The sequence below is a fragment of the Phoca vitulina genome, unplaced genomic scaffold (genome assembly GCF_004348235.1).
Source record: "Phoca vitulina isolate PV1807 unplaced genomic scaffold, GSC_HSeal_1.0 scaffold2, whole genome shotgun sequence".
Lineage (NCBI taxonomy): Eukaryota > Metazoa > Chordata > Mammalia > Carnivora > Phocidae > Phoca > Phoca vitulina.
Window position 1 is genome coordinate 65,311,587 of NW_022589705.1, and position 21,381 is coordinate 65,332,967.

The 21,381-nt window shown below is 38.9% G+C and overlaps 1 protein-coding gene across 2 annotated transcripts in view; it reads left to right on the forward strand.

The window, feature by feature from the left end:
* LOC116648117 (phosphatidylinositol 3-kinase regulatory subunit gamma) overlaps nt 1-21,381 on the forward strand; it is a 126,440-nt gene that overhangs the window by 74,054 nt on the left and 31,005 nt on the right. The window contains exons 2-5 of one of the 2 annotated variants that reach the window (XM_032429947.1): nt 2,208-2,316; nt 4,868-4,966; nt 16,337-16,517; nt 17,164-17,289. In XM_032429947.1, the coding sequence (XP_032285838.1) occupies nt 2,208-2,316; nt 4,868-4,966; nt 16,337-16,517; nt 17,164-17,289 (515 nt within the window). Of the gene's footprint in view, nt 1-2,207; nt 2,317-3,176; nt 3,215-4,867; nt 4,967-16,336; nt 16,518-17,163; nt 17,290-21,381 lie in introns of those variants that run through there. The other variant, XM_032429956.1, reaches the window with a different exon arrangement.

A 21,381-nucleotide genomic window follows, 5' to 3' on the forward strand; every position in this document is an offset into this window, starting at 1 on the left:
AAAGTTGCAAGTACAGTACAAATAACTTATTTTCTTGAACCATTGAGAGTAAGTTGCTAACATGATACCCTGCAATGATCATGTTTGTATGTATTTCCCACCGATAAGAACATTTTCCTACATAACTGCAATAGAAAATCAGAAAATTAATGTTGATGCATTACAATACCAATCTTATCCTCAGATTCCATTCAAGTTCCAATAATATCCTTTATAACAAAAAGAATCCAGTCCAGAATCACACACTGCATTTGTCATGATTCTCTAGTCTTTTTCAATCTGAAACAGTTTCTCAATCTTTCTTGATTTTCATGACCTTGACAATTTTGAAGATTACAGGCCAGTTTTTTTGTAGAATGTCTCTAAATTGTGAGTTGTCTAATGTTTCCTCATGATTAAATTCAGTTTATGCGTATTTGGCAAGAATATCCCAGAAGTGATATTAATGTCCTCCTCAGTGCATCCTATTGGGGGCCCAAGATTTTATCATTACTGGTGGTTTTAACTTGATTGATTACTTGATTAAGGTAGTGTTTGCCAGGCTTCTCCACTATTACTGTCTTTTTACTTTTGTGACTAATAACCATTTGTGGGAAAGCTGTTTGAGATTACATAAATCCTCCCTGTTAATCTTTTGGGTTTTTTTATTTTTTTATTTATATCTGCATGGGCACATGGATTCTTACTTTGTTTGATGGTTTATATTTCCTTACTATCATTATTTGTATTGATGCTCCAGTTGTTCCATATTTGGTAGTGGAAGCCCCTTCAAGCTAGCTTCTTTATTCTTTTGTCATGGCCCCTCATTCTTTGAGCACTTGCTTTTTACTTTTTGGTATAATATGATGTTTGAGGTTCATTTGGTTCTTGCTCTACCCTAGCTCTAGCCCAGCTCTACCCCAGCCCTGGAATCAGCTTTTCTTCAAAGAGCCCTGGGTCTTTTTAGTAGAGAATAGCATTAAAAACCAAGATCTGGGGGCGCCTGGGTGGCTTAGATGATTGAGTGTCTGCCTTCGGCTCAGGTCATGATCCCAGGGTCCTGTGATTGAGCCCCGCATTGGACTTCCTGCTTGGCGGGAGGCCTGCTTCTCCCTCTCCCACTCCCCCTGCTTGTGTTCCTGCTCTCGCTATCTCTCTGTCAAATAAATAAATAAAACCTTTAAAAGCAAACAAACAAACAAAAAACCCAAGATCTGGGTGCTAGTTATGCATATTGGGGGTACTGCTCATCTTAGGACCTCTCAGGGGACAGAGCTAGGGAATAGTTTTATTCTCTATATGTATAGACATATCTATTTTTCTATTAAATTTCTTTCTATTAAATTTCTATTAAAATTCATCTTTTTATAAAATTTCATGAGTTCATATCAATAGCTGTAATTCCAGTTCAAACCAGAGGGATCGTTCTGTTTTTTTCCGCCTTTCCATATTTGTAACTTCCTTTTTAGACTATGAGAAAGCTGGTTCCTATTATTTTTAACAGTTGTACTTATTTGATCTATCTCTCTGTATGTACCCAATCTCTTACAGCCATTGCTGCATTCCCCCTGATACCTCTCAGCCTCCCCTCCCCCAAGTAGAAACTCTTCACCCTTATCTGGCTTTGTCCCATTGTATTGGTATGCCATCTTCTGAGGCCTGTGTCCTCATTGGCTTGGTCTCCACTACTCTGTGCCACCCGGGCCCTGTGCCACTGCCCTTTTTCCTTCATTCAGCTTTAACATCTCATGCCAGGCTGCACCAGTGAGGATCTCCTCCTCACCCTCCTGAAGCTCTGAGATCCTGTGCTGTGCTGCTGCCCTCCTATATGGACATAATCCTCCTTCACCTGCTTTAGGCTCTGATACCAACTCTTGGCCATCATGACCAGTCTCACTTAATGGCTGTTGGGCTGAATTATTTGTGAAGGGGTGTCACATTGTCTTTTGAGAGACGATGAAGTTTTTTTGGATATTTGTTTAGAATTAAAAGCACTTTATAAGAAGGAAAAAAAACCCAAGTAACTTGAAAATTTTACCTTTTAGGCAGTGATTGGTAGAGTTCTAGAAGGATTCCTTCTTTGGCTAACATTTAACATAAAATAACACTATTGAATTTATAATTATTTGAATCTTAATGTACATTGGTTAATGAGCTGTTCCTGACTGAGGAAATTAGAAAACAAATAGTAATTTACATCTACAAAATAATATTCATTTTTCTTCTAGCTCTTCCACCAAAGCCACCTAAGCCAATGACTTCAGCCGTTACAAATGGAATGAAGGACAGTTCTGTTTCTCTTCAGGATGCAGAATGGTACTGGGGGGATATTTCAAGGTAACTAGAATGCTACTATAATTCAATGCAGTTTAGAAACAAATCATTTTTGAGAAGTGCCCTACTAGTTGTCATTTAAAGATTACCATTTTAAAAATTGTGAGAATGCTTCAGAAGTTTCTAAATGCTGTCCTTCCACAAGAAAATGACAAGAAAATCTTTAAATTACAGGTGTGATTATTACTTTTAATTCTGTATTAAGGATAGATTTCTGAATAAATGAAACAAAAGATTTAGGATAGCTACATGTGTTTTTCTATAAAAGATAGTTATAGGTACTTCATTTTCTTTACCTTTCTGTGTCTAAGGCAATGGTTCCACAATCTTTGCACGCACAAGAATCAATTGGGGTGTGGCCCAGGAATCTGCATTTAACCTCCCTAGGTGATTTTGGTGCACTCTTCACATGCCTCATTTTGAGAAACAGGACTCTAGAGCAGTAGAATGCTTTTTAGGTAAAATGTGGTTTTGGGAAATGTTGAATCTAGAGAAGGGAAAACATATATATTGAATTTGAATATTCAAATTTCTTGTTTTTCTTGAATTTTGTTTTAAAAAAGACCTATCCATTTCTGTCAAATTGAGTTCAAGGTTGATGCTGTATTCTTCAATATGCTTGTGTTTCTCTTTCTCTTGTCTGTTCTCTTCAACTACCAAAGTGGTACTCATTTCTTTTTTTTTTTTCCTTTGTTACCATTTTAACCATCTTTAAATGTACAGTTCAGTGGCATTAAGTACATTCACAGTATTGTTCAACCATCACCATCATCCATCTCTGGAACTATTTCATCTTCCCCAAAGCGAAACTTTGTACTCATTAAACACTGCCTTTTCCTCCTATTCTCCCCAGCCCTGGGAAGCCACCATCCTGCTTTCTGTTTCTATGAATTTGACCACTGTAGGTACCTCACATAAGTGGAATCATACAATATTTATCCTTTTGTGACTGGCATATTTCACTTAGCACAATGTCTTCAAGGTTCATCCATGTTGTAACATGTATCAGAATTTCCTTCCTCTTTAAGGTTGAATAATATTCCATTATGTTTATATACCACATTTTTATTTATTCATTCATCTGGACATTTGGCTTTGAACATTTGGATTGTTTACAGCTTTTGGCTATTGTGAATAATGCTGCCATGAACACTGGTTTAGAAATGTTTATTCAAGTCCCTGCTTTTATTTTTTTCATTTTTATTTGTTATTTTTTAAAGGGTGGAGGGGCAGAGGGAGAGAGAGAATCTTTTTTTTTTTTTTTTTTTTTTAAAGATTTTATTTATTTATTTATTTGACAGAGAGAGACACAGCGAGAGAGGGAACACAAGCAGGGGGAGTGGGAGAGGGAGAAGCAGGCTTCCCGCAGAGCAGGGAGCCCGATGCGGGGCTCGATCCCAGGACCCTGGGATCATGACCTGAGCCGAAGGCAGACGCTTAATGACTGAGCCACCCAGGCGCCCCGAGAGAGAGAATCTTAAGTAGGCCCCCCCGCCCAACGCGGAGCCCATATGGGCCTTGATCTCACAACTCTGAGATCATGACCTGAGCTGAAATCAAGAGTTGGCTGCTTAGCCAACTGAGCCACCCAGGTGCCCCTCAAGTCCCTGCTTTTAGTTCTTTGGGGTGCATACCCTGAAGTGGAATTTCTAAGTCATATGGTAATTCTATGTTTAAGTTTTTGAAGGAGACTTAATATATTTTATATTAAAATGGATCGGAAAATTTTTGTTATAATTGTACAATAAAAGGATCTATTATATGTAAATACCATTTAAATTTATATTCTAAGACCTTGTGGGTCTATAACTCAAGAGTCTTCTGTGCCCTGCCATATCCTGAGTGTTCTAGTGTTTTTTCTTAAAGTCCTAAACTAACTTTGCAGGAGGACTTTATCATCAGTATAAATTCAAATTGGAGAAGATTATATTGAAAGGTTGTGAACTTAGTGAATTTCCCCCCCTCTGATCAGACACAGCTGCCACTGTTGCTTAAACACAACCTTCTTTCTAAACAGCTGCTGGTTTTTCCTGAAACCCTACAAGTTTAGACCTGCCTAAGGAAGCCCTAAAGGCTTAATGGAAATACTATCCCCTACAGACGGGTTGAAATCTGGAAGAGTTTATTTTTTTTTATTTATTTTTTAAGATTTTTTTTTTTATTTATTTGAGAGAGAGAATGAGATAGAGAGCATGAGAGGGGGAGGGTCAGAGGGAGAAGCAGACTCCCCACTGAGCAGGGAGCCCGATGCGGGACTCGATCCTGGGACTCCAGGATCATGACCTGAGCCGAAGGCAGTCGCTTAACCAACTGAGCCACCCAGGCGCCCAGAAATCTGGAAGAGTTTAAAAAGCAAATAGCCCTTCCTTAGATTGCATAATACTGAAAATCAAAACAGAAAGATCATATCTAGGGGGAGGAATTAAATGACCTCTGAAGGCCCCCATAATTCTATGATCTTAGACATACTCACCTCTAACTAGCCTTAGTAATATTTGAAGAGAATAATTGATGATTAATTTTTTTTCATTTTTCCTGTAATTCTATTTTTCAGGGAGGAGGTAAATGACAAATTACGGGATATGCCAGATGGTACGTTCTTGGTCAGAGATGCCTCAACAAAAATGCAGGGGGATTACACTTTGACTTTGCGGTGAGTATTTTTCAGCATTTTGACTAGTGTTCTACTAGCGTTATTTATTTCTGGGTATACAGAGATTTTTGTATTTATTTAAATGATTACACATTTTAAAATATTTTTACTTAATTTAGATACACAATTTTTAGTTGTTTGGCTAACTGACCTTTCTCCATACGTTAAATATTTAAATGTCTTATATAAAGATGGCAACAATTTTAATTTTTATGTAGGAATAAAATCCCTAAAAGTAAGTTATGAAGTAAGAATTATACTGTTGACCTTGTGCGAGAAGTAGAAGTCATGGGCACAGCCTGAGGTTATTAATGATATGTTGGGAATCCACCCCTCTAATAACCCTATTATGTTCCTCAATGCAGACTTCAGAGAGTAAAACTTAGCATAGTTTAGGCTGATGAGGATATGTAGAAGATACAGCAATTCTTAGCCTCTGTCATGCCAGCCATGTAGAACGGGTGTAAAATCCATATTAGAATTTCCTAAGTGGTGGTGGATGTATCACCTTTTATATTTACAAAGATGGGACATATAATTTAAAAGATTAGGAAAACTGCATCAGATATTTTTACATTTAATTTTAACAATTAAAATAGCCTAATTATAATAAAGTACTGTGATTTTTAAAAAAGGGACTATCTAAAGAAAAATATAATGAAAGCAGCAGCGATAACAACTCCCTTGTACTACACATTTTACACGCAATATCTTATTATTCCTCACAACAACCTTTGAGGTAGGTATTATTAATATTTGCATTTTATAGACGAGGCAGCTGAAGCTTAACCTGGTTAAGAAACTTTCCTAAAGACCTATAGCTAGTAAATGGCAGAGGATATGTTCAGATCCAGATTTATCTGACTCTTTTCTGCCTTTCTGCCTACTATCTTTAGGAAAAATCATTTATTTTATGCTAGAAATTTGGAGTTTCTGGTAAAGACATTATAAGAAGTTAATACCTTGGAACTTTAGTTGTGTTGAGGAATAATCAAAGTTCTGTAATGATTCATTTGACTCAGTTTTCTCCCCCCTGCTCCAGTCAGGCTTCTGTCCTTACCACTCTTACAAGGACTGCTAAACCAATGACCACTTCCGTCTTCTTACCTCACCTGACCTCTTAGCAGCATTAGTCATAGGCACTTCTTCCTAGAAACAGTTTATTGTCTTGGCTGTTGTGACATCACACTCTCCTGATTTTCTTCCTAACTCTAGGCCAGCCATTCCTTTGCTCAATATCTAAATGTTAAGTGTTCCAAGCTTGGAGTTGGGCCTCCTTCTCTTCTCTGTATTGGTTCTCCCAAGGTGAGCTTACCCAGTTCCACGGCTTTAATATACAATTACATGGTGGTGATCCATAAAGCCCATCTCCAGCTCTGACCTCCAGAACTCTACATGCATATATCCACTTCCTACTTGATTTTGCCACTTAGATAACTAGGGGACATATTAATTTGAACATGGTCAAAGAAGAATTCTTGATTTCTAACCCAACTCCTCCTACCCAAACTGTTTCTCTTCTATTTACTTTTTTTTTTCTTCAGAAATAGAACCACCATCTCTATAGTATTCATGCTACAGCTCTTTTTTCCCCCTCTCTTTTCCCTCATCTTCACATCCAAATCCATCATTAAACAAGTCCTGCCAACTTTACCTCCAAATCTATATTTGTAATCTCATTATATTTCTCTACCACCCAACAGTAAGCCACCATCATCTTGCTTGATCTTTTGCAGTCATTTCCTGACAGGCCTGTCAACATCTTACAATTTCTAACCTTCCCCACCCCTGCTGACCATTTTCTGCACAGAAACGAGAGTGATCATTTTAAGGTATGAGTCTGATTACTCTTTTGCTTAAAATTCTTTTAAGAGTTTCCCTACTGCACTTAAGGTAAAGAATTTGGATTTTATTCTAACTTATCTATTTGACCTGGACTTGGTCTACTTCTTATACTTCATTTCTTCCCTCTTCCCTCCCCCCACTACCTTCAGCCTCCCTAGCCTTTTAGTACCTCAGGCAAGTGAGCCTTATTCCTGTCTCAGGGCCTTTGCAACAGGCCTTTCTGATCTTTGAATCCTTGTTTCCTTTTTGTCATTCAGATCTTTGCATAATTGCCACCTCTTCAGGGCTTCCCCAACCACTCAGTCCAAAGTAGCGATCCGAGGATATATATTGCCTCCATTTAATCTTCTGTATGGGCTCCTTCTGTATCTTCTCCTTTCCCACCTTGTAGGTCTCACCCCACTAGAATTTAAGTTCTGCTATTGGGGACTTTGTTTAATCATTGTTACATTTCCAGACTCCAGTGTGTGATAATGGATAGGCATTAGACAATGGATGCCTAATAAATATTTATTAACAGAATGAATGCCCTCATTTATCTGAAAAATGGTTTTGTGTGGTTTTTTTTTAAAGATTTTATTTATTTATTTATTTATTTGACAGAGAGAGAGACACAGCGAGAGAGGGAACACAAGCAGGGGGAGTGGGAGAGGGAGAAGCAGGCTTCCCCCCCGAGCAGGGAGCCCGATGCGGGGCTTGATCCCAGGACCCTGGGATCATGACCTGAGCGGAAGGCAGATGCTTAGCTGACTGAGCCCCCCAGGCGCCCCTGAAAAATGGTTTTAATCCCACACTAAGGCATTATTTTATGATGGTTAGATTCCTAAATGCAACTAACTAAAAGCAACAATTTTTGTATCTTGGGATGAGGAAAAGAGCCTGCAAAAGTTCCATTACTTACCTGAAGTTGCAGCGCTGTTCAGGAACAAAGGCTGGCAAGGGGTCCCACTCACAGCCACCATGAGAATTCTTCTGCTAGAGACCTACAGCTGGAAGGGATCTTTAATACTACCTCATTCAACTGGGTTTCTGCAGATGTTGGAACTCCCTGCATAACATTTTTCAGAGTCATTGAACTTCCATGTTATCTTTCAGTCAGTGGGAGCTGCATCTTCCTTTTGAGGCAGCCCATTTTATTGTTGGGCAGCTTTAAAGTTTAGAGGGTTATCTTTGTGCTGGATATTATGGTAGGACCAGGAATAAGGACATGAATAAGATATAGTTTTACCCTCAAGAGTTCATAATCTCAGTGTGTAATGGTGGAATAGGAGAGATACATATATACTATACCTTAATGCATTGTAGTGTCATGTTAGCGTTCTCCCCATTCACCCCTTCCCCTAACTCCTGGTAACCATTGTTTTACTTTCTGTCTTTGTGAATTTGATTATTTTAAGTATCTCATATAAGTGGAATCATACAATATTTATCCTTTTGTGTCTGGCTTATTTTATATAAAGTAATGTTTTTAAGGTTCATCCGTGTTGTAGCATGTCAGACTTTTCTTCCTTTTTAGGGCTGAATAGTATTCTATTGCATATGTATACATTTTGTTTATCCATTGGTCAATGGACATTGGCAAGAATATTTTAAAGTTTTTGTGCATCTAGCAAAAGGTCTGACATGTAGGTACTCAGTAACTATTTGAAAGGAAAGAATAAATGAGAGAAAGACAAAGAAAAGTTTTCTCAGAGGGAATGACAGTTTAGCTGGGCCTTGATAGATTTTGTTAGGCAGAAAAGTGATGATCGGGGCACCTGGGTGGCTCAGTCGTTAAGCGTCTGGCTTCGGCTCAGGTCATGATCCCAGGGTCCTGGGATCGAGCCCCGCATCAGGCTCCCTGCTCGGCAGGAAGCCTGCTTCTCCCTCTCCCACTTCCCCTGCTTGCGTTCCCTCTCTCGCTGTCTCTCTCTCTGTCAAATAAATAAATAAAATCTTTAAAAAAAAAAAAAAAGAAAGAAAAGTGATGATCTTACTAGGGTTTAATAAATACTCATAGCTCAGTACTAGTTACTCTGCAGAAGATCTGACAAAGAGTTAACATTTTTGTCTCAAAGAAGCCATAGTCTGGTGAAGGCAACAGGAATAAGAAAACTGCCTTGAATTAAACCAAAATAATAGAAGTTCAAACTGTGCTTTAGGGGCTGAAAGGAAGGAAAGAGATAGCTTGTTGAGAGGATATAGAAAGCTGCCCTTCGTGGAAAAAATTGCATTGCCATGTATCTGGAAGAAGGGGATAGGTTTGGCCATGTCGAAAGAGGGAAGGGAGGTTGCAGGATTAGGTAACAATAGGAACAGAGATATGGAGGTGAGAAACTATTGTGCCCTGTTCTCTGAGCGGCAGTCCCATTTGGCTAGAGGGTTAAGTCCGCAAGAGGAACAAGTGATAGGGGATGGAGGGTTGGAAAAGGGTCATGTTAAGGAGGGCCTTGAATTCTAAAATGTGGAGTTTGCATTTAATATTATAGGTAGGCAGAGGAAACCATTGCATTTTTTTCAGCAGGGAAGCATATGATCAGACTCTATTTGAATAGAAAGAATAAAAGAGGATAGATACTAGTAAAAGGTTAGAATATCATGAATCATTGGGGTGCTTGGCTGGCTCAGTGGGTAGAGCATGCTACTCTTGATCTCAGGGTCATGAGTCAAGCCCCACTTTGGGCGTAGAGCTTACTTAAAAAAAGAAAATTTAAAAACATAGAATATTATGAATTGAGAGGTAATGGTGATCCAGAATAGAATTTATTCTTTAATCATTTAATATTTATGGAGTGCCCACAATGTTCTAGGTACTATTCTAGGAAAAGGAAATGATGAACAAGCTGAACATGGTCTCCTGTCTATAGTGTTTATATTTGGAGGTGGAGATAGGAGTAGAGGAGAGGAAGACACAATAAACACATAAAAAATAACTTCACAGTATCTGAAATGCTATATAGGAAATATACCTGATTATGTGATAGGGATATAGGGAAAGGGAATTTAAGATAATTTTGAGAAGGAGGTCTTCTGTGAGGAAATGACCTCTGAAAACTGAAGGATATGTAAGAACCAGCCAGAAAAGTGTTCCAGGAAGAGGGAACAGAAAATGCCAAGACACTGATTTTGGAAAGATTTGGTGGATCCAGTGAATACAAAGACTGCTGTGGCTGGCTTATAGTGTGAACCACAGAGTGGTAGGAGATGAACTTGAAAGCGGGAAGGAGGCAGATGCATAGAGCCTAATGAGCCATGGTAAGGAATTTGAATTTTATTTCTAAGTGAAAAAAAAAAAACAACTCACAAAAACCACCACCAAGAAAGCGTTTTAAGCAGGGGAATGAAATGATGGAAAGGTGGAATACACTATTAGCCAGGATAGCAGATCTAGGAAAGGAGTTGAGGAGTCAAAGTAAGAGGCAAAAGACAGCTAAGAGCACAAGGGATTTGATAATAGAGTAGGTATGAGGTTGAGGGGAGAGTTAAAGATGACTGGTTTGAGCCTGCTGGGCTTAGAATGAATGTGCCATTTATAGAAATAGGCAAGCCAGGAACAGTTGTTTTATAGAGAACAGGGGAAAGATGTTGATTTTTACCTGCTCCAGAACTTCCAGGTAAAAATATATCTAGAATATAGCTAGAAATGCAGATTTAATGCTTTGAGGAGAGCATAAAACTGGAAAAAGATTCAGATACCATCTACATAGAGTAAATGGAATTTTGAGGAAAGAGTATATAGAGGGAAGAAAAGGTAGAGGCTGAAGACAAATATTTTTAGGGACTGGCTGTGTTTAGCAGCGGGAAGGAGCAGAGGAAGAATAGTCTAAGAGTTTGAGAAAAGTGTAATGTCATAGAAGTCATGGGAGGACAAAATATTAAAAACAAATGGGGGAAGGAGGAAGGGAAAGTAGAAATCTCAGCACTGCAAAGAATCTGAGCCTGGGGTAGAGGGAGGAGGCAGACAGAGTCTGAATCAAGTAAAAGTTGTTGGTGACCCTCAGGGTGCCTGGGTGGCTCAGTCAGTTAAGTGTCTGACTCTTGATTTTGGCTCAGGTCATGATCTCAGGGTTGTGAGGTTGGGCTCCGTGCTTGGCATGGAGCCTGCTTCAGATTCTCTCTCTCCCGGGACGCGTGGGTGGCTCAATTGGTTAGTCGTCTGCTTTCGGCTCAGGTCATGATCCCAGGGTCCTGGGATCGAGCCCAGAGTTGGGCTCCCTGCTTGATGGGGAGCCTGTTTGTCCCTCTCCTCCCTGCTTGTGCTCTCTCTCGCTATCCCTGTCTCTCTCTTAAATAAATAAATAAAATCTTAAAAAAAAAAAAAAAAAGATTCTCTCTCTTCCTTTGCCATCCCCCCTCCCACACTCGCTCTCTCTCAAAAAAAAAAAAGTTGGTGACCCTCAAATGAGAAGAATGAGAATTAAATCAGACTGTGAAGGGTAGGTGATAAGGAAATAGAAGTTTTCCAATTCAGTAACTGTTTTTTTGGGTTTTTTTAAAGATTTTATTTATTTGAGAGAGAGGGCACGCGTGTGAGTCAGAGGAGGAGCAGAAGGAGAGGGACAAGCAGACTCTGTGCTGAGTTCAGAGCCTGATGTGGGGCTTGACTCCATGACCCAAGATCATGACCTGAGCTGAAACCAAGAGTTGGATGCTCAATCTACTGAGCCACCCAGGCGCCCCCAGTAACTATTTTTAAAAATAGTATTCATTGTAGAAAATCTGCACATTTAAATCTTTTTTTAAAAGATCTGTTTATTTGAGAGAGAGAGAGAGAGCAGGGGTTAGGGGCAGAGAGAGTCATAAGCAGACTCTGTGCTGAGTATGGAGCCCAATGTGGGCTCGATCTCACAACCCTGAGATCACAACCTGAGCCGAACCAAGAGTCAGGTGCTTAACCAACTGTGCCACCCAGGTGCCCCTGGATAATTAAATCTTTAGGAATCTGCTATATGCCAGGCATTAGGCCAGGTTATAGGATATGAGAAGGAATAGCGTGATTCTTCTGTTTAAGAAGAGTACAGTGAGGGAGAGAGACATATAATTGAAAATTCACCATTCTTGGGGCACCTGGGTGGCTCAGTCAGTTAAGTGTCTGCCTTCAGCTCAGGTCATGATCCTGGAGTCCTGGGAGTCCCAGGATTGAGCCCTGCATCAAGGCTCCCTGATCGGCAGGGAGTTTGCTTCTCCTCCGCCCCTCACCTCACTGGTGCTCTTTCTCTCTCATTCTCTCTCAAATAAATAAAATAAAATAAATCTTTAAAAAATTCACCATTTTTTAGTTCTTTCATGTGTCCACTTCCCTCCTTCTCTGCTTAGAGTCCATGATCTATTACTAAAATTAGTCTTGTGAATATATCCTCAGTAAACTTGTTCCTCTTTTCCTACACTGTAGTCATCCAACTCTATTCCAACACTTGTTAAATTAAACTCTGTATCTGTTTCTTGCCTGTACCTGGGTAGCTAAATGTGGAGAATACACTGTGCTCACTGGTGACTACTGATCTTAAGTGGGCCTTTAGATAGTTCAGCTAAGTTTCTGCATTTCTGCAATTGGCTTGCTCTCCCACTTTCCAAGATGACAATTTCATGTGTTCTTTTTTTTTTTTTTCCCTTCAAATCAGCAACTCATCTCCCCCCTTCTAACTAAAGAAATTGCTTCCTAGGGCGCCTGGGTGGCTCAGTTAAGCGTCTGCCTTTGGCTCAGGTCATGATCTCAGGGTCCTGGGCTCAAGCCCCGCATCAGGCTCTCTGCTCAGCAGGGAGTCTGCTTCTCCCATTCACTCTCCCTCTGTGCTCTCTCTCTCTCAAATAAATAAATAAAATCTTAAAAAAAAAAAAGAAATTGCTTCCTGTTTCACTGGTAACTTTGAGGTAGTCAGAAGATATCTAACTCCCTCATGGTCCTGTTGCCACAGCTATCAACATATATACACCTGAATGTGAATACCGTTTTTCTCCTGTTCCAGTGGATAGACTGTTCAAGTTTTTGTCTAGGATCCACATCATTACTTGTGGGCTAAATCCCATCCCTCTATTCTGTTCAAGGACATAACCCTAGTAATTGTCCTTTTTCTTTGGCGATCAGTAGTTTTTGTCTCTCTACTGAGCCATTCTTGTCAGCATATAAATATGTGATACTATCTCCCATTTAAGAATAATAAAGAGGGGCGCCTGGGTGGCTCACTCGGTTAAGCGTCTGCCTTCAGTTCAGGTCATGATCCCGGGGTCCTGGGATCGAGCCCCGTGTGGGGCTCCCTGCTCAGTGGGGAGTCTGCTTCTCCCTCTCCCACTCCCCCTGCTTGTGCTCTTGCTCTGTCAAATAAATAAATGAAATCTTAAAAAAAAAGAATAATAAAGAAAATTCCCTTGAGCCTGTATCTCTTTCCAGCTACTTCCCTATTTCTCTGCTCCCTATTTACAGCAATACTCCTCAAGACAGTTGTTGTAGGCATTTCTTTTTTGTCTTCTTTCATTCTCTTTAATCCATTACAGTCCATTGAAACTGTTTTGTCACGATCACTTAGTGATCTGTACTTCACCAAGCCCCGAGATCATTTATCTGGTTGATCATTGCTTTCTTAAAAATACACCATGCTTGGGGCACCTGGGTGGCTCAGTCGTTAAGTGTCAGCCTTCGGCTCAGGTCATGATCCAGGGTCCTGGGATCAAGCCCCACATCAGCTTTCTTGCTCAGCAGGGAAGCCCGCTTCTCCCTTTCCCACTCCTCCTGCTTGTGTTCCCGCTCTCACTGCCTCTCTCTCTGTCAAATAAATAAAATCTTTCTTTTAAAAAAATATACCATGCTCTTAGTTCTCTTTTAACTTTATTAATTGCTCTCTCTTGGTTTCCTTTGCTGGTTCTTCCTCATTTTCCTAACTGCTAAACATTGGTGAACCCCAGGACTTAGACCTTGGACCTCTTCTTTTGTTCAGCTATGCTCATTTCAAGTAATATCTATAGGCTGACAGCTCCTGAACTTTAGATTCTTCAAGTAGACTGCTGGATCATCTACTCTCAGATGTTCACTAGGCATCTCAGACTTAACATGTCTAAAAACAAAATATTTTCCCCCTTTAAACATGTTCTTTTTATATAGCCTTCTTCATTTCGATAAAAATTCCATTCTTCTAATTGCTTAAAGTAAAAAACTTGAAATCATCTTTATGTTGTCTTTCTCTTATACCCATCCATGTCCATGTCCATGTCATCGGCATGTCTTGTCAGCTCTCTCTTCAGAATATATTCAGAATCCTACCACTTCTCACTACCTCCTCTGCTACTATCCTTGTTCAGGATGCCATCATCTCTTGCCTAGATTATTTAAATAGTCTCCCAGCTGATTTTTCTAATTCTACCCCTGCTCACTTTGATCGGTTTCTTCTTAACCCAGCAGTTAGAGTGAGCCTTTTAAAATACATGATAGATGATACTATTCTGCTCAGAATCCTCCTGTGTCTCCCCATCTTACTCAGTAAAAGCCAAAGCTTACAGACTGTTACATGATCTGAGCTCCTTTTACAGCTCTTCTCTCCTACTAGTATTCTCCCTTTGGCTCATTCAGCCCCAGCATCACTGGCCTTCTTGCTGTTCTTTGAACATGCCAACCATGCTTTTACTTCAGGGGCTTTGTTCTTGCTGTTCCTCCGCCTGAAACCCTTTCCCCCTAGGTATCTGCTGTGCTAGTTCCCTCACTTCATTTAAGACTGTGCTTAAATGTCACCTGAATAGAGTGGTTTTCCTTGTGCAACATATAAAATAGCAAACCCTCTACCCCCAGAACTATCTCTTTCCTTTACTCTGCTCTGTTTTTTTCCATAGGACCTATTACCATTTGATATATCTAGTTGTTTATTGTTATGTTTTATCATAAACTAAGTCTGGCTTGTTCATTCCTATGTGCACCGTACCTCATACAGTTCCTGGCACATAGTAGATATTCAAAATAAAGTTTTTTGGGTTTTGTTTTGTTTTTTTTAATTTTTTTTTAATTTTTTATTTTTTTTAAAGATTTTATTTATTTTTTTGACAGAGAGAGACATAGCGAGAGCAGGAACACAAGCAGGGGGAGTGGGAGAGGGAGAAGCAGGCTTCCCGCAGAGCAGGGAGCCCGATGTGGGACTCGATCCCAGGACCCTGGGATCATGACCTGAGCCGAAGGCAGACGCTTTACGACTGAGCCACCCAGGCGCCCTGTTTTGTTTTGTTTTAGAGTGGGGAGGGGCAGAGGGAGAGGGAGAGAGAATCTTAACCAGGCTCCATGCCCAGCGTGGAGCTGGATGCGGGGCTCAGTCTCACCACCCTGAGATCATGACCTGAGCTGAAATCAAGTCAGATGCTTTACCAACTGAGCTGCCCAGGCACCCCAAATAAAGTTTTAAACTTTTCTGTAGCAGAGAGACCAGCTTGCATTTATTGTGAGTGTATGTATGGGTGTACCTACCTATAGTAACTACATGTGATTAGGTGGTTCTTCTAATGTACATTTTATAGGAATAGTTCTTCATTCATCTAAATACTGACTTTCTATAAGCATTATTAAATCATTCCATATATTCAAAGCTATTGTGTTTGACCTTTCACAAATCCCGATGCCTCATTTATCATGTGTAAATAGCACGGCATAAAGAGATGTGGAGATGTACTTTTCCCCCCATTAAGTCTGCATGCTGTTATAAGAAGAGTTGAATGGGAATGGTGCAGTGTTTTGCTATGATAGAATGAATCAACCTGTTGTGGTTTGATTATACTATGTGGGACTTGGAAAACACTGCCATTTTAAGCTTTGGGTATAAATTATCTTTAAGGGACCATTGTATATGACTCAATAAAAGTGGTCTAAACTATTTAAGCATCAAATTACCTCATTCTAATATAAATGGCTCTTCAAAAGCTATGCTTTATAAAACAGTTGAATCATTTACTTATTGTGATGGTCTAAATAAATAGTCATTTCCAAGAATTATAAGCAAATATAAAAGACAAAATAATGTAAGGTGCTAGATTAATTACTCAGTCATAAATCATTCATGTTTATGCATTCACAATAAAACCTTGAGGGTGTTGGTGATTATGTGTGACACATGTTTATCATCCCCCTTCATACAGAGATGGTCTGCTTCTCCTCACAGACACACAACCTCGTGTCTTTAGGTCCCAAAGAGATTGCCTCTGTTCTTCCTGAAAAAATATAAATAGGATTTAAATTAGAAAATTCATTCAGAAAATAAACAAAAGATATAATTTACTTCTGTTTTAGTTATTTTTCTTAAGTGACTATTTTTGTTAATTTTGTTGATACTGACTGCTGGTTAGGAATATTTGCCTTTAGTAACCAAGATATTTTATAGACAAATGAAATAGTTGTAAAAATAATAAGATACTGTATATACTTTTACATAATTATATATGCCTTTTCACCTGTTCCAATCTGATTAACCTAGTAAAACTTGTTTATTACGAGACACTATACTTTTATATCTCCATATGAAAGTAGTACTTTGATAGAATTTGGGGGAAGAAAATCTACAGTTGCTGTCTTGTTCACAGGAAGGGAGGCAATAATAAGTTAATAAAGATCTATCATCGAGATGGTAAATACGGCTTTTCTGATCCTCTGACATTTAATTCTGTGGTGGAGCTCATTAACCACTATCATCATGAATCTCTTGCTCAGTACAATCCCAAACTTGATGTGAAGCTAATGTACCCAGTGTCCAGATACCAACAGGTATGATTATAGAAGTTTCTTTTTTTTTTAAGATTATTTATTTATTTATTTGAGAGAGAGAGAGAATTAGCAGGGGGGGTGGAGCAGAGGGGGAGGGAGAAGCAGACTCCCCACTCAGCAGGGAGCCCAATGTGGGGTTCGATCCCAGGACCCCAAGATCATGACCTGAGCCAAAGTCAGATGCTTAACCAACTGAGCCACCCTCATGCCCTATAGAAGTTCTTGATAGCTATTCAACAAGTCATTTTTAACATCGTTTCATTTTAATTTACCAGGCTTATCAGTTAAAAAAAAAAAAGAAATCTAGTCATTTTAAATTTCCTACTTAAGATTTAAGATATTTTTGGAGCTTATTTTGTGACTACTAGCCCTTAATAGCTTGTTGCATGTACTTATTAACTTTATATAAAAATACTTCTGTTTCTGTTTCCTATTTATACTTCATTTCTTAATTTTTCAAGTATTAATTATTTTGATGTGATCTAAAGGCTGAGTGTTAACAAAAGGATTTAGTGCTTTTGCATGCTTACTATTAATACAGTGGCTTAAACTTACAGTAGAAATGCAATTTAAAAATAAATAGATGTGGAAAAATTCATGTGTCAGAATTTTTAACATTCTTTATTTCTTTTGTTTAACTGTACAGGATCAGTTGGTAAAAGAAGACAACATTGATGCAGTTGGTAAAAAACTGCAAGAGTACCACTCTCAGTATCAGGAAAAGAGTAAAGAGTATGACAGGCTATATGAGGAATATACCAGAACATCCCAGGTTAGTAAATATTTGTTGTTTAGGCCAGTAAGTATGCAATGCTACAGTTACATCAGATTTTCTATAATTCACCTGACAGTCCTTAACTGTCTTAATATCTTGAACAACCTTTTTGAGACTGTGATGATACAAATTCTTCTCCCATTCATAAATCACTTTTTTATTGGTTAAAGGTATAATTTTTTTCAGTTAGTATTAACTAGGATAAGGTTTGACTGCAAATGACAAAAAATAACAATAGCAAAGGCTTCAGATAGAAATTTTTCTTTCATGTATAGGTGCAGTACCAGGGATATTGTGTCAACTACACAGTCATTAGGGCTTAGGGTTCTTCTGTTTTGATGCTTTGCTATCTGTAGAAGTTGGCTTACTCCAATATCAGCCATCACAACAATATTCTAGCAAACACGATAGAAGAATAAGAAGGAAAGTTTCCTGTTTTTTTTTTTTTTTTGAAAGTTTCCTGTTTTTAAGGCTACTTCCTAGAAGTACACACTGCATCTACTTTCATCCCCCTGGTAAGACGTGGCTGCAGATTACAACTAGCAGCAGGGAGGCTAAGAAAGCTAATTTTTATTTGGTCAGGTATACTCAACTAACATTTGAGAGTTTACTGAGGAAGAAGGAATTAATGGGAATTATGAGACCACTAGTAGTCTTAACCACAGTTTTTAGATCATAAATCTTTTTTTTTTTTTTAAGATTTTATTTATTTATTTGACAGAGAGACACAGCGAGAGAGGGAACACAAGCAGGGGGAGTGGGAGAGGGAGAAGCAGGCTTCCTGCCGAGCAGGGAGCCTGATGCGGGGCTCCATCCCAGGACCCTGGGATCCTGACCTGAGCCAAAAGCAGATGCTTAACGACTGAGCCACCCAGGCGCCCCCATAAATCTTTTTTTTTTTAAAGATTTTATTTATTAGAGAGAGAGAGAGAGAGCAAGTACAAGCAGGGGGAGGGGCAGAGAGAGAGGGAGAAGCAGACTCCCCTGCTGAGGAGGGAGCCCAACGTGAGGCTTGATCCCAGGACCCTGGGATTATGATCTGAGCTGAAGGCAGACGCTTAACCAACGCCAGCCAGGTACCCCAAGATCGTAAATCTTAATAATATTTCTTTTATCATATATATGCGATAGAACAAAATTCTGAAGAATACTCTAGTTCTCTTCCTAGAACTTGTTTTCTTAGTTCTTTTCCTAGAACTACTTTTTTATTTTTATTTTTATTTATTTATTTATTTTTTTAAAAGATTTTATTTATTTATTTGACAGAGAGACACAGCGAGAGAGGGAACACAAGCAGGGGGAGTGGGAGAGGGAGAAGCAGGCTCCCTGCAGAGCAGGGAGCCTGATGTGGGACTCAATCCCAGGACCCTGGGATCATGACCTGAGCTGAAGGCAGTCGCTTAACCGACTGAGCCACCCAGGCGCCCTAGAACTACTTTTTAAAAAAAATATATTTTATTTATTTGAGAGAGAGTGGGAGAGAGAGTGAGCACAAGAAGGGGGAGGGGCAGAGAGAGACACAGACTCCCCGCTGAGCACGGAGCCCTTGGGCTAGATCCCAGGACTCGGGGATCATGACCTGAGCCAAAGGCAGACACTTAACCAACTGAGCCACACAGGCCCACACAGGCACCCCTCCTAGAACTACTCTGATTCTTTTTTTTTTTTTTTTTTTTGATTCTTTTTTAGTTACACTTGAATTGGTTTAATTTGCCCTGAGTCATTACCTAATATATAAAAGGTGCTGGGAATTTTTATGAAGGTGCAGGTCTTCAGGGAAGTTTATCCATTGCAATATTTGGGTCAGTAGTGGCCTAAGAAAATATGTCTAACTGGGTTTCTTATCCACATTCTTTTGATTATTTATTTATTTTAGGATTGTTTATTTATTTTGGAGAGAGATTATTTATTTATTTTAGAGAGAGAGAAAGTGAGTGAGGGTCCACATGCTCAGGGTGAGTGGCGGGGGGGTGAGGGGGGGTGAGGAGCAGAGGAAGAGGGACAAGCAGATTCTGTGCTCAGCCATTGCAGGGCTCAGTCTCACCACCCTGAGATCATGACCTGAGCTGAAATCAAGAGTCAGATGCTTAACCGACTGAGCCACCTGGGCTCCCCTTTTTTGCACATTCTTTTGAAACACGGGTTATTACTTTGAACATCAAATAACTTATAGAAGCATTAGTCTGTGTTGATTAGTCCATGTTATGGTAGCATTAGTCCATTCTACTAAATTCATATTGAATTCTCAGTGCCATAATAACTTGGCTGAATCCTTTATTGGACATAAGAGTAATGGATTTTTTCTAGTGTTTGTTTTCTGTTGTGTTTGTTATTATTACTGCTTTTTATTATTTCCTTTTTTTTTTGCTTTCAATTTATTTTTATTTTTTTTAAAGATTTTATTTATTTATTTGACAGAGAGAGACACAGCGAGAGAGGGAACACAAGCAGGGGGAGTGGGAGAGGGAGAAGCAGGTTTCCCGTGGAGCAGGGAGCCCGAGGCAGGGCTCGATCCCAGGACGCTGGGATCATGACCTGAGCTGAAGGCAGATGCTTAACGACTGAGCCACCCAGGCACCCCTGCTTTCAATTTAATTTGCTTTTCTTTTACTATCTTAAGGTGAAAATTTTGTTCATTGGCTTTAAAACTTTCTTATTTTCTAAAATAAGCATTTAAAGCTATAAATTTTCTTCTAAGCACTGCTATAGGTACATCCTACAAATTTTGTTGTACGATTATTTTCCTAATTCAGTTTTAAATATTTTCTAATTTCTCTTGTGATTTCTTCTTTGACCATATGTTCTTTAATTTCTAAATATTTGGGGCTTCTCTGGATACTGTGTTATTTCTAGTTTAATTTTTTTGTAGTCAGTGAACATAATTCATTAAGGTTGCCATCATTTGAAATTTATTGACTTATGACCTAGTACATGCCTTATCTTAGTTAACTTGCACACTGACATAGACTAATAATGTTGTTGGTATAGTGCTCTTTCAGTTGTTAGTATAGTCCTCTATAAATATCAATTAGGTCAAAGTGATTTATGGTGTCATTCAGATATTCTATATCTTTACTGATTTTTTTTTTTTTACTAGTACTGTCAGTTAATTAGGAGTCTTAAAGTCTCTAGTTACCATTGTAGATTTGTCTATTTCTCTTTTTAGTTCTGTTAGCTTTTGCTTTATATGTATTGTAATTCTATTAAGAGCTTACACATTAATAGTAAATTTACTCCTTTATAATATGAAATATTCCTCAGAGCGCCTGGGTGGCTCAATTGGTTGAGCGCTGGACTCTTGATTTCAGCTCAGGTCATGATCTCAGAGTCGTGGGATTGAGCCCCTCCTCCTCCACACTGAGTTGGCTTGAGATTCTGTCTCTCCCTCTCACTCTGCCCCTCACTCCTCTCTCACACACGTTCTCTCTTTCTCTCAAATAAATAAATAAATCTTTTTAAAAAATATGAAATAGTCTTCTTTATAATCTGGTAATCTTCCTGGTCTTGAAGTCTACTTTTTCTAATATATCTCCATCAGCTTTTATACAATTAATATTTGCATGATATATTTTTTCTGTCCTTTTACTTACTTATTTTCTGTCCTTTTACTTTCAATGTATTTGTGCCTTTATAGTTAAAGTGCATTTCTTTTTTTTTTTAACATTTTTTTTTTTTTAAGATTTTATTTATTTATTTGACAGAGAGAGACATAGCGAGAGAGGGAACACAAGTAGGGGGAGTAGGAGAGGGAGAAGCAGGCTTCCCGCGGAGCAGGGAGCCCGATGTGGGGCGCGATCCCAGGACCCTGGGATCACGACCTGAGCTGAAGGCAGACGCTTAACGACTGAGCCACCCAGGCGCCCCATAAAGTGCATTTCTTATAGATAATAATATATAGTTGGGTCTGGCTTTTTAAACAATCCAGCCTAACAATCTCTGCCTTTTAACTGGAGTGTGTAATCTATTTGTATGTCTTGTAATTATTGATATGGTTGGGTTTATATTTACTTTTTTGCTATTTGTTTTCTTTTTGCTCCATCTGTTTTTTTTTTTTTTTTTTTTTAATTTTTTTTTTTTTTTTTTTAGACA